At 41.6% G+C, this 17074-nt stretch overlaps 1 protein-coding gene across 2 annotated transcripts in view; it reads left to right on the forward strand.

Moving 5' to 3' along the window:
• DOCK1 (dedicator of cytokinesis 1) overlaps positions 1–17074 on the forward strand; it is a 265150-nt gene that overhangs the window by 138406 nt on the left and 109670 nt on the right. For both annotated transcript variants that reach the window (XM_039731351.1, XM_039731353.1), the window contains exons 28-29: positions 9114–9215; positions 13943–14037. In XM_039731351.1, coding sequence (XP_039587285.1) covers positions 9114–9215; positions 13943–14037 — 197 coding nt within the window. The remainder of the gene's footprint in view (positions 1–9113; positions 9216–13942; positions 14038–17074) is intronic.

Here is a 17074-nt window from a genome sequence, read left to right on the forward strand (position 1 = left end):
TTCCCTGTCCTGCCCCTGCAGCCTAGGAGCTGAATTTCACTTTGGCGTGTTTTAAACCACTGATTTTAATCTTGGTTTGGATTTAATTGCTTTTTCCAAGGAGAGATGAGTTCTCATTTAAGTGTGGATGTGTAATTAAAAAACATCTCTCAACTTAAGTTGCTTTTGTTGCCTGCACGCTGGGGCTGTAGGTAGGGAAAAGCAATTCCAGAGCTGAATATCCGTCTCTAATCCTGTTGTTAATGTGGGAGTGTTCTTGTTAGAACGTGATAAATGACTCCTTATTTGGGAGGGATTTACTTCTTTCCCTTCTGATTTCTGCCAGAACGAAGTTGGGGAGGAAAATAAAATACAATTATAGGTCAGAATTTATTTCAGTAGTGGAAAACCAGCCCTTCAAAATGTTCTGTTGTTGCTGGAATGCATGGAGTGTGCTGGCTGTCATAAGGAAAATTGTCAAAACATGTTTTGCACCTTTGGTTTAGTGAGAAAAGAAATAAGTTATTCTCCTAAAATATTCTAAGTGGGTTTTGGTTGGTTTGCAAGTACAGGGAAACCTGAATCAACTTCATCTGGAAGCAGCAGAGCTTCCTGAGCAAATATTCCACTCTTTCCTTCAGGAGGAGATCCCTGGCAGTGTCCAAGGCCAGGCTGGACAGTCCACACCAGTTTGTTCACCTCAGGCAGTTTGTCCTTTACATCACTGATGGTCTCCTTTTGTCCTGTTGGGGTTGGATTTCTGCTGAGTTCAGGCAGGATCAGGATAAAGAGCCTTTTATCAGCAGCATCCTGTTGGAGCTTATTCTACTGAACGTTTCAGTCATCGTCCCAAATGATAATAAAAGAGGGGTTTAATTAATTCACTTTTCTACAATAGAAAAGTTCATCTTCTTTTGCTTAGATTGCAGCTTAGAGATTGATTTCATGTTCTGTTCATGAGGCACCTTTGAAGCTCTTCTGTAGACTGTACTTTGTTTGGCACTGGCATGTCTGAGAGAATCCCCCAAAGTCTTTGGAGTTGCTCTGAGTTTAATAAGAAACAAAATTCAAATTTAATAATGTTAGGGAAGAATTGGGTCATTCTTGGAGACTCAGCCCACATGTTCTCGTGTTCAGGTTCTGCAGACGAGGCCTTTACTGCTCCCTTTAATTAAATTCAAAGTATTAAACAGGTCTGTGTTCCTTGAGAGGGTGTAAAATGCAGATATGGCTGCTTCTCCAAACACCTGCAGACAGCTCCTGGAAAATACAGGAACCTGAGCTTATGGATCTCTGTTGGAAAAGGGAAATGCCGTGGAAGTTTGCCTCTGCTCTTTGCAAACCTTAGCCATGTTTTATAAAATTGAACTACCTGCAGAAGTTACAGGTAAAGTAAAATTGTGCAAGAGACAACTTGTGCTCGTGGGACAAGGATAAAATTCCTCTGCTCTGGAGACAGGCTGGGAGAACTGGGATTGTTCAGCTGGGAGAGGAGAAGGCTCCGGGGGGGCTCAGAGCCCCATCCAGGGCCTAAAGGGGCTCCAGGAGAGCTGGAGAGGGACTGGGGACAAGGCATGGAGGAACAGGACAGAGAATGGCTCCCACAGGGAGGGCAGGGATGGATGGGAGATTGGGAATTGGGAATTCCTGGCTGTGAAGGTGTGCAGGGGCTGGGCTGGAATTCCCAGAGCAGCTGGGGCTGCTCTTGGATCCCTGGCAGTGTTCCAGGCCAGGCTGGACAGGGTTGGAGCACCCTGGGATAGTGAAGGTGTCCCTGCCCATGGCTGGGCTGGAATGAGTGATTTGGGAGCCAAATTCCAAGGGAAGAGCCAGGTAAGGTGAGGACATTCCTGTAGGCAGAGAAGAGCAATTTCACTCCTGTGAAATCCCCTGTTGGCTGCTATTGGGTATTAATTTTTTCAGCTCCTCTTATCTGTCAATATTGGAACAGAAATTCTCACTTGAAATGTGACCTGTCTGGAAATTGTATTTCACTTATTTACCGTATTGATACATGCATTTGTGTAAATGGCATTAATTTGCTCCTGTAACATAAAATATCACAGAAAACTTAGCTGAAGTCAGAGAAGTCAGAACAAAGGAGCAGCCTTTTATCAGTCTTTGTGGGTTGCATCTCTTTTCCTGCTCTTTGGGGAGGAGGGAATGAGAACATTGCCTGTGCTGGGGATTTCATTTTGATATCATGCAAATGTGGAGAGAGCCCTGCCTTTATTTTCCCCACTGATGAGAGCCTGGCAGTAATTCCTGTCTGCAAGGACTGGGTCACCTTCTGCAGAACTGAGAGCTGAGAACAGCACCACATCAGAGCCTGCATCCCATAAACCTTCCCTTATCCTCTGTGTCCTGTCCCAAAACCTGGGGAAGGAACAGCCCCCGGGGTATGGCGTGATGGTTGATGTGCTGAGTGAACCAAAGGCAGGAATTAATTACAAAATGCAAAAGCTTCCCCAAAGAGACCTCCTCCTGCAAGGAGCTTTTTAATCCAGGGATCTCTGAACTGCGTGGTTTGATCAATTAAATTTGGATTGCACACATTTCTTATCTCTCAAGCTCGCTGAACCCCTCAATAAAGCAGTTGCTAAATAATTTACATTAAAACAGGCAGATGAGAAGCACCAAAAGTGGGATCATTTGTCTTCAAAATGGCTGTTGCTTTTAGGAGTGTATTCATCTGGCAGCATCACCTGTCTGGTGTGAAGATTATCATTTAAAAGATCATTTCTCTCCCTCTTGTTCCCATAATTTGTCATAGTGATACCTCAGTGCTGCAGAGACAATATCCCAAATATCTGTGGGCTATCCCAATTACTGGGACTGCCACTTGTCTCCAGTTATCATTTCCTTTTCAGGTTTGTTTTTTCCTTTAATTCTTTTTTCTGGGCTGCATCAATGTTTGTTTTGTTTTTTTTTTTTTTACATGGCTTCCAATATTAATTGTGTTTGATAAATATAATCTGGTTTCTCATTGTCATAGATTTGGTTTTATTGTTCCTCCTCGGTGACTTTTTGAAGGAAATATCTACAAGGGCATGGAGTGACAAGAAAACAGGGAATGGCTTTAAGATGAAGGAGGGGAGATTTAGATTGGATATTAGGGAAAAAAATTCTTCCCTGTGAGGGTGATGAGGCCCTGGCACCAGGATTATATTCCCATATTCAGTGCTGCTTTTTTGCAAAATTACTTTAAAATGTTTTTTTATGGCTTTTCCTTTTTATTTTTTAGTGTTTGAGTACTGGCTATTCCCATAAATTCAGTTGTTTTCTGGATTTTATGACTGCATTTATAATTTTATTATCAGCATTAATAGATGTGTAAACCAAGATACCTGAAACAGATTTATTGAGGGCAGTTCTGTAGATTTTCAGTGAAATAATGTTTAGTGTAGCAGAGGGAGGGAAAAAAAAACCCACGAGGAAAGGCAAATGCATTTAGAAAACCAGAAATAAATGTACTGACCTTGAGAACTCCTGAGCACTGTGGGTTCCATTGAAGGGCACTGTTCAATACTGACACTGCATGGAGCTTTTTTAAAAGAAAAGCATTTTTTGGTTAAAATTGACTTTTTTTTTTTTTCTGCAAAAGAGCCTTAGAAACATGATAAATGGTGTTGCTAAAACATCTCATTAATTTTTTCGCCTGCTTTTTACAGAAGTTGGTGCAAAGCCCTTTTGAATCAGGGAACTTTTTTTGTCCACTCCCACTGTGTTACCATCAACTTCCTAACAAATAAACCTTGTGCAAAAGTGAATTTTGAAATAAATGGGCAGGAGATCTTTCTCCTTTTTAATGCCTTTATTAAGAAGAATCAGCTCAGGTGGGGAGAAATCGACAGTGGAGCTGCTGCGATCTTGGAATCACAGAATCGTGGAATGGTTTGGAAAAACCTAAAAGTTCATCCCATGGCATCCCATCCCATCCCATCCCCACCTCCCACTGTCCCAGGGGGTCCCAGCCCCAGTGTCCAGCCTGGCCTTGGGCACTGCCAGGAATCCAGGGGCAGCCCCAGCTGCTCTGGGAATTCCATCCCAGCCCCTCCCCACCCTCCCAGGGAAGGATTTCCTCCCAATTTCCAATCTTTCTGTGCCCTCTGGCAGTGGAAGCCATTCCCTGTGTCAGTATTCTCTCTCCATCTTTCTTGTCAGCTCTTTCAGAAGCCAAGGCCACAGTCAGGGCTGGGTTCTGGTTGTGATCTCTGTGAAAACCCCTTTGCTTTCCTTCCCAAAGGGCTCTCCCTGCATCCTCTCCTGCAGGGACTCAGTGCTGGAAAAGTTTTCCTTTTAAAACAAGTTTTCTGTTGACTGAGATGGAATTGTCAGAGATCAAATCAGGATCTGTAAAGTACTTCTTGAGGTAAAACAAGGTTTGAAGACGAAATAAACTGATTTTCACCTCTAAACTCCCATGTCAGAGCTCTGCATTCTGCATGGACATTTTCTGGCTTGACCTAAAATCGGTTTTGCTGCTTAGGGAGGCTCTGAACTCCTTAAGTCACATCAGGTAAAGGAGGTTTCACATCTTTTCCAGGAGCTCTGGAAGCAAAATTTGTCACTGAAAATACCTTACTGCATCTTGATTGGCAAAAAGATGCTTCAAATGAATGTTTGTGGCAGCAGGAGACTGCCCAGATATTTATCACTGCCATTATTGCAGGTGTGAACTGCTGTTCCTGCAAGGAAAAAGGCTCACATGTTTTATTCTCTTGTTCAAGAGGCAGGGTTTGGCCTAAGGAAATGGAATACTCTGTGTATTCTGTAAAAAATGTGATAAATGGGAACGTTTTGCACTTGTTTTTATCCTGCTGCTGTAGCCACGAAATAATTTTGTCTCTGAGGGTGCTGCTGAATTTACTGTGGGATTTTCTATTACGAGAAAAGAAATGTTTATTTTGATACTGTGAGAAATACACGTATGAATTGTTGTACATAGAGAGAAATTTGTGTGCCTTAGGGGGGCATTCTGCTTTGTTTTGGGTCTTCCTCCTGCCCTTCCTGGTGTGATGCTCCTGGGAAAAGCTTCAGGAATGAAATTGCTATCAGGATGCCCTGGAAGCTGAAACTTCCATCCATATCTTTATCTACTTTATAATATAAAACATTCTTGAAGAGAACAGATGATGGAAGATCCTCTCCCTTATTCATGCTGGATTTTGTAATACCTTTATACTATAAATTACATAAAATAGTGTCATTAAAGTGAGCAAACTTGTCTGCAGACAAATTGGATTTTACATTTTCACATGGCAAAAAGATGAAATTTGGGACATTTTAAAGTTGGATTTTTATCTTATGAGTCTGTAAGCAGTGACAATTTAATGAGTGGCTTCTAGAATTGATAACAATTGATTTTTAGTTCTTTATTTGTTGCTAGTTTAGAGAGAATACAACTTGTAAGCAGAGAGAAGACTTCAATTTTTTATCCTTACAAACTCTGGGAATTGTGAGGGACTTAAATTCTTTCCAACAAAGTAAATTCTATGGAACTGTTCTGAAAGCCAAAATGTAATGAATTAGTTCAAGTGATTTTTTTTTATTATTATTATACATTAATCCATTTATTTATTTAGTTGTGTAGTCTTTTAAGGCAATGTAAGAAAAATTTAATGGAAAAAATAAATGAAACTTAGACTTTTGCATCTATTCCTGACCATGGTAACAGGGACATTTTCGTAAGACATCACTTAGCTGAGTGTAGGTTTGATTTCTCTAGATTTTCTCACTATACATAAAGAGCTTAATATTTCAATTTAAATATTTCACTGGGAGAAAATGGACAAGCCTATTTAAATCAGGATCTTTTATCCCTGAGGCAGACAAGTGTTGGCATGTGTGGTCTCTCCTGCAGGGAATTCTCATTCTGGAATTTCTAAGTGTTAATACTGCTTATGGGGATTATTTAAAACTAAAATTTCCCTTCTTGTTTCTGTTCAAGAGACATTTGAACATTGAGAGTTTTATTTTAAAGGCGATTTAGGAAAATAAGTAATTGTGGAGCATTCCTGTGCTTCTTCAAGCTTTCCCTCAGAACTGAATTTTACAGAAATCAGAAGTAATTTCACAGTTTGGAGTAGTATATTCATTTTTTAAAATATAAAAAGTGTTTCTAAATAATCAGGCATCCTTTCCATAAAAAAAAAAAAAAAGCTAAAACAAAGAGATGCCTTGGTTTTTGGCTTTAGATTTGTTTTCTTTTAATGGAGCAGAATAGAAGTTTCACTCATCTTGCTTGGGAGCTGGATGTGGCTTCCCTCTGGACAGATATCCTGGAGCCCGTGACTTTGCTTTGGGAATACTTCAAACATAGAAGAGAATCATGGAATCACCAAGGCTGGAAAACATCTCTGAGATCATCAAGTCCAACCTTGCACCTAACCCTAACCTAACCTAGCCCAGCACTGCCAAGGCCACCACTGCTCTGTGTCCCCAGGTGCCACATCCACATGGATTTTAAATCCCTCCAGGGACCCCCCAGCCCCTCAGTGTCCCTCTTGTCCTGCGGGATCCAAACTGTCCCCATGGTTTGAGGTCCCTCAGCAGTGCCAGCACAGGGGACAATTCCTGCTGCCTGTGGTGACACAATTCCTGCTCCAGTCCAGGTGCCAGTGGCCTCTGGCACATCTGGGCACACCTGGGTTCGTTTCACCCTCTCAGCATCCCCAGGACCTTTCCCACCAGGCACTTCCCAACCCTGCTGGCCCAGGGGGACCCTCAGTGTCCCTGGTTTGGGAAGAAACAATCCAGGAGAGGCAGGAATTGTAGTAAACTGCTGGCAAAATGCTTCTCTAGTGGATATTGTTTAATGATCTTCCTCTCCGTGTGACCAGCTCATTTCTGAGCTTTGCAATAGGGAAAGAGTTCCAGGGTAAAGCCTGCCACTATTTCAGTGAACAAATAGCAGAGAAATGCCCAGAACAATGGAAACCCCTTGCAGGACTGGCTGGGTAAACACAGCTTTGCAATTATTCCTATGGCTCAAATTGAAATTGATTTTTTAGAGAATTAGGTGCCTTTTTTCTATATATTGCTTCCAGTGCTGGTCTGTAGATGATGACAATGATCTCCAAATACAACTAAAGATTAAAAATCAACTTAAGATTAAAATCTAATCATGCTGTTAGCTACTGCTAACTAGTTAGAGCATATTAAAAACACCTAGAGTACAAATATTACCTCTAAATAATTACAAACCTTTATTAGCATTGTAATTAAGAGCGTGCTGGCTGCAAGTGATACCTCACAAAGAAAATGATGAGTGGTAGTTGTACTTTGCTCCTAATGTTAAATAGATTCTCCTTCCTAGCAGGTCCTTGAGCAGTGGTTTGCAGGAGGGGATCTGCAGATCAGTGTTGGAGCAGGGATGTGTTTGTGTGATGCAGTGTTGGCTCCAAGGAACAATTCTGTATCAAAGAAAAGGTTTTTATTACCATGATAAACACCAAGATGAGCACAAATCATTATTTTTATGCAGGGAAACAGGAAGAAGTGTTGATAACTGGTTAAAGACAATCACCAGGTCTGCTCAGCACTACTTTGGGGGCTCAGCCTGAGCTGAAAAGACAAAATTTAACAAGTTTCTATCATTCCAACTAAAACTTATAGCAGTACAGAATCCCCTCCTATTCGTGTTCCATTTCTATTTGCTTCTTGTATTTATTTTTAACTCCAGCAGCCATTCCAGGTTTTTAACCAGCTCTCCTATTGGCTCCTATCAAGCCCACTGTTTGCTGTGCCAGGAGCTCGTTAGGCACTGATTTGACAATTAAAGTTTGGATTTTTCGGATGGTCCTGTCTTATTTCCAATTCAGAGTAGGAAATGTTGTCTTTGTAGAGCCCCAGATTCTGTTCTTGTTAGAAAGTTCTTTTGATGTCCCAGAACAGCAGCTCAGGTGGACTTTCCTTCCATATTCATGGAGTTTGAAGTGCCACAGAGCTCCCATCAAGTACCTTGGCATCCTCTGGAAAATTCAATATTCCCACACAGACAAAATCCTGTAGGACTTTAGGACTTTAGATCTCAGCTTCATGCAGGAGAAAAGCAAATTCCAGGAGTGCTGATCAGGTGGAATTTAAGGTTAACCTGTAAATTCTGTAAATAAGAGGGCTCAGAGCACATGCAGGTGACCCGGTGTCGTTTCAGGTTTAATCTCAATTACTTGGATTGATGTGGAAATAAAGATTTTAAATTGAAATTAATGCTGAACTTAAAGGTAACAATAAAGGCTCTGTGCCTTTATGAAGAGAAAATTACTGAGTGTTCTCCTGGGCTGTGGCATGGAATAACCTGGAAAACAGCACAGAAAGGGGGACTTGCAATTCTATCAAACCACAGAAAGAGTCACTTCTTTTCTGAGTCATTCTTCTGAGGGTTTTATCAATTTTTAATGTTTTTCCTCCTGCATTAAGGACCAAAAGAGATGTGGACATCATCAATAGGCTTTTAGCATGTAGGCAGAGAGGGAGGATGGACAAGAAGCTCCCATTTATGGGATTTCACTGCATTTAGGAGCCTTGGGGATGGGTTGGGTTGTTCCTACAACCCTTTCACCCACCAGAAGGAAAAAGTAAAATTTCCTTTGGTCCCTTTTCACTCTTTCTGTGCTTTGAGAGAGATCTGGATGGTGCTGCTCTTCTGGTTTGATGGAATTCACTGGATTTTGGTGATGTTTTTTTAAGCTTCACTGTATCTGAAAATACCACACAGCGAAATGAAAACTTGGGGTTAGTTTAGCTCAATGCTCAATATGATAATTTTGAAAAGATTTCTTCCTTGAGCAGAATATTGACTTTCCAAATGCAAATGCTGATATTGTGTGATATTTTTAGGAGTGCTGTTTATTACCTTGCAGACATTTTAATGTCTGAGCAATTTTTAGATGAAGAATATGTCGCAAAAGCTTCGGTGATAAACCCATGAAATTGGAAACTGGAAACTTTCTGAGATGAGGTTGTTTTTTTTTTGTTTCCTTGACAGAATTTTGCATATCCATTAATGAATTTTAATGATGGAATTATGTCCACTGCATTCTGTGGTTCTCTCTAGCAATATTATGTTTTGATCGCCAGTATTATGTTGCATTATCCTAAATAATGGATTCCTTTCCTTTGCTTTTTGCCAGGGGAGTTTTGTGGCCTGCATGACAGCCATCCTGAGGCAAATGGAGGATTACCACTATGCCCATTTAATCAAGACTTTTGGCAAGATGAGGTCGGATGTTGTGGTGAGTTTCATTTGTTTTATCTCTTCATAAGATGGCTCAGCTTGGTTTTGGGTTATTTTCCTGTTACTGGTCATTAAATGCACTTGTGAGATGTGAACAAAATGTGTTTGGCATTACAGATTTAATATAAAATAATTTTTTAGGCACTGTGACACGCACAGGAGTACAGCTGGAACTGTTCAGTATTTTAAAACATGAGACAGTGGATTGAAGGCAATTAAAACAAAGCAGTAAAAATAGTAGTGATGAGACATTACTAAAATCTGGTAACGAAAGAAGAAAAAGAATATTAAAAAGGCTTTTTTTAGGAAAGGGACTTTCAGTGTTAAATTTTCCAGATGTCTTGATTTTGTTTCTTGAAGTAGCTTTTGCTTAGAGTTCTGCTCACTTTCCCTTTTCCCTTTTATGCAAAACACTTTAACCTTAAAGATGCCCTTAGTTGTTAAATAAGCAATAATAATTGAAATTTGTCTTCTCAGAGTCATTGGGTAGCCTGGCTAAGGCAACAACCCAAGTTAATTAAAGCATAATAGAGGGGAGTTTATAGCTGAGGAGATAACTCTGTAATAACCTGAAAGTGCCACTGCCATATGGCCAGGCAGGGCTGGGAGGGGACACCCAGCTCCCTGGCTGAGCTCCAGCAGGCAGTGATCACCCACCCCACTGCCACCCTGGGGTGCTCCCACCTGGGCTTGGATCCTTCTTCAGCTCCTCTTCTTCCTCCAGCCCCTCCAGAACAATGCCACAACCTTTGCTTTGTGTAATTTTCATGTTTGGACTTCCCAGTTTGTCTTGAATTTGTGTTATTCTCCTTTCTGTCTCTGCTGGGCAAGGTTTGAGCTCTTTGCCCTGTTCCAGTTTGCAGCCTCCTCTTGCACCTGCTCTGGCATCTCTAAAGCTCAGAGCTGAATTTAAATAATATTCATTAAGGCAGAGCATTATTTATTGGCAGACCATTAATCCTGTGAGTAAAGGAAACTACAGGCAGTAAACTAAATTTTCTTTCTTTTTGTTTTTCTGTGATTTTTCCACTTCTTTAACCCAGCAATTTTTTGTGCCACTCTCATTTGACTCAGTAGAACTGAAATCCAGGAGTCTTTGCTTTTAAACCCAAAGCTGGAGGTGAAAACTGCACCTCCTATTATAGAGGATTCAGTTTAATCACAAAGCAGTGATTTAGAACTGAGACTAAATTCAACCATTGGAGGTGAAAACTGCACCTCCTCTTGCAGAGGATTCAGTTTAATCACAAAGCAGTGATTTAGAACTGAGACTAAATTCAACCAGGCAGAAATGAAAAGCTTTTTCTTAAAAAAAAGGCAAGAAAAGGGGAAAACTTAAGCTGTGGTTTCTTTTTCACCACTGGAGACCCTTAAATCTTCCTTGAGCCTCTGCTCTTGCTCAAGCAGGAGTTGGAAGCTCAGGGCTGGAAGTGCTGGAGGAAACTTTATGGTCTGTGTTATGTAGGTGGCAGGTTTAGATTATTATAATGGTCATATTTGGCCTCAAAAGTCTTCAAAAAGATGAGGTGGAGTGCAATAAAACCAGTCTTTTACCTCTCTGCAGAATAGAGAGTTTAGATTTATTAAGGAATGTCTGTCCAAAGAGGAATTTCTGGCTGTAAGATCCCTTCAGCCCAAACTCTGCTGTGATTCTGTAAAATCAAAATCTGTGATTCTGCTGTCATCCTGAGATGAAATATTATCTGAGATCAGGGAGGTTATTTCTGGGATTGGCTGACTTTTTTTCCTCTTTTTGCTTGGTAAAAAATATTTTTATTTGAGACACATGTGGTTTAGTTGACAAAAAATGGCTGTTAATGTTCTGCCATGTGGAGAATCTCAGGCTGAGCTCAGGCTGTTTCCTTTCCATCAGTGGAAAAAAAAATTCATGGGAATTTTTTAGGGGTCTTACCTGCTGTGAATTCTATTTCCTATTAAATAGGATTTGTATTTGTAGTTGGAGAGAGAGCAGGAGTTGTAACCCTTCCTCCTTTAGTACAGGTTTTTATGTTCAGAAATATTTGTCCTGCTTCCTGTTATTCTGAAAATAAGCAGCTTTTTCTTGTCCTGAGGGGCTTCCCTCTTTTCCCAGCCCCTCAAAAACCCTGAGATTTCCTCATAAAATGAGGTTAATTCATCCAAACCATTTGCTTTTCTATGAGAACCATAAAATGGAAAAAAAAGCAATATTATAAATACATAAACCCCAGGTGAGCATCAAAAAGCCTTTTATTTGATCAATAATTAGCTCAGTTGTTACAGAGCATTATTTAAAGTACCTGTGTGAGCGTGGGGTTATTAAAATGTAAATATTGGGATGGAAATGCAGAGCTGAATCAGCAAAGTAGGTCAGAACCCCCAGGCTCAGGAAGGAACCAAATCATCATCAATGGAATTCTGTCACCAAAACACAGAAAAAACGAGCAGGGAAATCTGCAGATTGAGCTCTTAAATGAAGGCAGATTTTCCTGAGCTGGAGGAGAGGTTCTGGGATGGGTGGTGGCAGTGGTGACATCTGAACCAGGAGCAGCTCCAGGCTTGTGTCCATCCATGCCAAAGCCTCAGGATCTGTTTGCTGGGCACAGGATCTGTTTGTGGTGTTTGTGAGGGTCCCAGGACGAGGGAAGAGATCAATCTCACCCCATGCTCTCAGAAGGCTGATGTTTTATCTCATGATACCACATTATATTAAAAGAATGCTATACTAAAACTACACTAAACTATACTACAAGAACAGAGAATGGATACATCAGAAGGCTTAACAAGAATGAAGAATAAAAACCGGTGACTGACTCCTCAGAGTCTGACAGAGCTGGCTGTGATTGGTCATTAAGAAAACACAATTCACATGGAACCAATCAAACGTACACCTGTTGGTAAACAATGTCCAGACACATTCCGAAGCAGCAAAATGGGGAGAAGCAAATCAGATAATTTCTGTTTACATTTCTCTCTGAGGCCTCTCAGCTTCCCAGGAGAAGAAATCCCAGCAAAGGGATTTTTCAGAAAATATCACAGTGACAGTGCTTGGCCACAGGTTGGATTTGGTGGTCCTGGGGCTCTTTTCCCACTTTAGAATTCTGGGATTCTGTGATCCTTGCTGATGCTGTGTGCTAAAATGACAGAGGAGCTCTTTCACCTGGAGTGTTGTGCACATGGTGGAGCCCAGTACCCTGGAAGTTCCCAGAACAGCTGAGGTTGGAAGGGACCTCTGGGAATCACCCAGTCCAAATCCTGCCAGGGCAGGGTCCAGGCGGGTCTGGGATGGCTCCAGAGAGGGGAAACTTCACCTTGCTTTGTGAAATAAGAATTATTTACCAGGGCCTGGAGGGACCGGACACAGGGAATGGCCCCTGGATCCCTGGCAGTGCCCAAGGCCAGGTTGGACACTGGGGCTTGGAACAGCCTGGGATAGTGGAAGATGTGCAACAAGGGCTTTAAGGTCCTTCCCACCCAAACCAGGAATTCTGGGGTTCTTGATCTCCAAGCCGTGTCCTCAGGAATTCTGCAGTTCCCTGCAAGCACTGATGGGGAATTTCTGAGCCAGGAAAACATGTGAACAGAGCAGTGGATTAAAAGATAAATCTGCTGAAGATCCTGGCTCTCACAGCTGAAGAAAGAATGATGAGAGCAAGGACTTCAGATTGGTTTCTCACTGAAAAGGTTACACAGAAACCAGTCTTAGCTAAAAGTCCAGTTGATGGAACGTATTGGGGATTTTTTTTGTAGTCATTTGACATTTTAAAGATAGACCAGATAAATACCATTGCTGAGAAACTGTATCAAACGGAAGATATTCTAACCTTGGAATAAAAGTTCATTTTTATCTCTGTGTGAAGTGGATCAAGGACTTTCTGCATGCAGTTCTCTTTTCCCCTTTATCTTTCTCGCAGCATTTGATATTACTGAAATTGTTAGATAGCAATTACAGATTCCCAAATTGTAGGAGATGATTTACATTGTAAAGTACACAAAGTTTCTGGTCCAAAGAACTGTGTGTTTATAGCTGTGTGGAAATAAATTGGTTTATGCTGTTAAATTAACTTGTTCTTGGGCAGCCTTTCATTTGCAGAAGCAATTCCTGCTGCTCCCTTTAGGGAGAGTCCCTCCCAATTTTGGGATGTCCAAACCATTTTTGTCCTCTACCCCAGATGGAGGTCATGATTTGAGCTGGAAGATGTTTTTATTTTAATACATAAATAATCTCAGTTTCTGGAGAATATCCATGAATGGAGGGATTATTCATTACCTGACTCCAGAGAGTATTTTTTGTGCAATCCTAAGAGTTAAATAAATATTTAGCTTTATTTTTTTCCTCTTTCCATGAACCAGTGTGCTTTTGTCAGCTTCCCAAGGGTGTGTCACGACAGGTGTGTCACAATACATGAAGGAACTGGGAGGTTTTCTCCATAGTATGGAAAAAAAAAGATGTTTTTTCTAGTGAAAACTCTTTTTGGATAACTGGTGAACCAGTGCTTGGCCTTGATGAATCCCATGTGTTGTTTAAGTGTGAGATTACTGCTTTTATAATTTCTGAAATGGAATTACTGTAGGATTTGTGTGCATCATGTATAAATGTGCTTGAGTAGGATTTAGGTGTGTTTTTTTTGAAAAACAGCTTTTTGAGGAACACAAAGACCCTTTTGGAGCACAGTCATCAATAACCGCCACCACCCCCTGGAGCCTCTTGGTCTGATTGCCTCCAAATATTATCTCTTCTTTTAGGATTTCCTGATGGAGACATTCATCATGTTCAAGAACCTCATTGGGAAGAACGTCTATCCCTTCGACTGGGTGATCATGAACATGATGCAGAACAAGTGAGTACAGAGGGAGAAGCTCCAGAGCTCCGGGGTTGCCTGGAAACAGCAGCTGCAGCCAGCCTGCCCTGCCTCCTCCTCCTCCTCTGATGCAAAGAATTATTGAAAAATTGGCTCTGGAGGAGCGCTGTAGTGGCCTGCTTTAGGGCTCTTGGAGTCCACCTAAAATTTAGGGTGGCGTCAGTTTGAGAACCTGGATTTTGGAGCCAACTGCAGGTGCAGTAAAATTCCATCCATATCTTAAAGTAACTCAGTTTATTATTTGGAGGGTGAATTGCATGTTTTGCATATGACCTCACATTAGGTGTTGTTGTATGGAGTTCTATGTCCAGGAATGTTTTCATTGGTGTTACAAGAAGAATTAAGGAAGCTTTTAAATCCAAATTCCATCACACCAGTAATGTGGAGAGAGGCTGAAAATGTTCCTGATGCTCATTTTTTTCCCCAATAATTGCAGTTCTGTCATTATTTAGCATTCCTTTGTGCAGTGTTTTATGCTGGTGACATTTTATTAAGTGTGTCAAATGCTTTTATGTGTACTGAGATGAAAGTATAAGGGAAAAACATTATATTTACCAGTTGCCTGGAGAAATCTCCTCAGCATTTACTGGAAGCTACCATGGCTGTAAAGTTGTCAGCGTTTCCTTATATAAAATCCTGAACCACAGCTCCTGCTCTCCTTATAAAAATGCACCATAAGTTTAATCTTGGCTTCTGAAGTCTCCTTAACTCCCTAATAAAATCTGTTCTGAATAAATAGGAGTCAGGAGATTGAGCCATCGTTGGGTTCTTCCTGCTGGTTTGGAATGCTTGGGAAGCACCTGGTGTTTGAAATCAGGAGCACATTGAGAGCTGATGAGGAACATCTGAACCCCTTTGGATTTATTTCTTTTTTTATTAATCTTGGAAGTGGTTTTGCTTCAGCAACTCCAAGTGCATTGGGAGCTGTGTTGGAGGTGTTGGGAAACTCTCCCAGCGTGTGTTACCTGTGAACAGGAGAACTCTGGGGTTCCTGAAGTTTGGGAGAGATTGAAACAGGAGTGGGAAGGTTTGTGTTTGGACATTCTTAACACCTTAACTGGCCTTGCTGAGTGGAGACAGGGCAATTACAGTGTGGTCAGTACTGCAGGGAGTGTTCCTTGTGTCAGCCCAGCACAGGAGGGACAATGAATTCATGGACAGGATCCAGAGGGGGCCACAGAGCTGCTCCAGGGCTGGAGCCCCTCTGGAGCCAGGCTGGGACACCTGGGGGGCTCACCTGGAGAGGAGCAGCTCCAGGGAGAGCTCAGAGCCCTGCCAGGGCCTGAAGGGGCTCCAGGAGAGCTGGAGAGGGACTGGGGACAAGGATGGAGGGACAGGACACAGGGAATGGCTCCCAGTGCCAGAGGGCAGGGCTGGATGGGAGATTGGGAATTGGGAATTGTTCCCTGGCAGGGTGGGCAGCCCTGGCACAGCTGGGGCTGCCCTGGATCCCTGGCAGTGCCCAAGGCCAGGTTGACATTAGGGCTGGGAGTGCCTGGGACAGTGGAAGGTGTCCCTGCCATGGCAGGGGTGGCACTGGCTGGGATTTGGGATCCCTTCCAACCCAAACCAGTCTGGAATTGTGTTCTCTTCAGATTATTGCCAGGTGATCTCTCAGTGTTCACTCAGGTAGGGATTTCACCTTGGGTTTTATTTGGCACTGGGAAGTTCTAGCCAAACAAGTGAAAGAGCAAAGGTACAAAAAGATCCTTTCCCTGCCAGTGTTTTTTTCCTTAAAGCACAAAGGGATCCTTCCTTCCTCCAGGCAGTTTCTCATGGAAAATTTGGAGCAATTCAAAGCATGATAGTTCACATTTAGGACAGAGACTTGGAATTTTTATCGTTAAAAATAGTCTTGTCTTTTCCCATGCTGAACATGAAGTCCTGGAGAAGCAGAAATGGGATGTGTTGATGATCTTTGATTCTTCCTGTCCCCTCAGTGCCTGCAGAGTATCTGAGTAGTCTTTAAAGTTAAAAACAAAAACATTTACCAGTCTTTTTGGTGTTGAAGAGGATCTTCAGATGTCCTAAGGGGGATTGTCCATCCCTAATTCCCTCATTCTTTCATTCCCATTGCACCATCTCCTTTGGAACTTCTTCTCAGTTGATTTCTCTGCTTTTCATTTTTCCTGTTGGAGTTAATGTGGTTTCCTAGCCCAGAAAGCTGCATTGTAAAATACCTTGTTTTGTCCATCTGCTCCATTTATTTCCACCCTTATAAAGTTTTATTGAAGAAAACCAGATGAAATTTAAGAACAAATTTTGTCTTTTAAAGCTGTGGCATCCCCTCCATAGGAACAACTCTGAATGTGCAATTTTGTGTCATTTCTGAAAGCATCTCCTTGGGCAGTTTCTGTGCCATCAACCAAATCACGGGAACTAAATTTTAAATGTATCCATAATTTCATTTGTTTCCTTCATGGAATGTATCTGCTAGTGTGAAACAATGGGAAAAGGAATAAAAATAACTGGAAAATCAAGCTCTAGTTCCTCTTTTAGATCAGTCCTTTAGGAGGTTTCTCCTAAAGCTCCTCTCCATGCAGGGTTTTGCTTCCAAATTAAAATATTCTGGATTAAGCAGTGAATTCACGTATTCTGGATGAGATAAAGTTACAGCCATGGGGGAAGAGGGGAAATGGAGAAATGCATGTGATCGATTGGATTACAGGAAATATTTGCAAATATAAGTTTAATTCAGATTTAGTATTCTACTTTTTGACCTTCACCAGTGGGAGGGATAAATATTTATATATATATATATATAAATCCTGCACACTCTTTAATAGTGACAGAAATTATCCTGAAACTTTGCCTGCCTGTTTTTGGTCCAGTACATGAAAACATCAGGGTCCTCTCTCCTTTCTACCTCCCGGTTTTGCTGTACCAGGCTCAGGATCACATCCCAAGTTCAGGATCACATCCCATGCCTTTGTTCCAACACCTCAGGGAGCCACGCTGTGTTCCCACCTTTTATGCCAAAATGAACACAAGAAATCTTGCTATCTAACAAGAGAAG

Source organism: Passer montanus, unplaced genomic scaffold (assembly GCF_014805655.1).
Source record: "Passer montanus isolate IOZ18808 unplaced genomic scaffold, ASM1480565v1 scaffold77, whole genome shotgun sequence".
In the NCBI taxonomy this organism is placed as follows: Eukaryota; Metazoa; Chordata; class Aves; order Passeriformes; family Passeridae; genus Passer; species Passer montanus.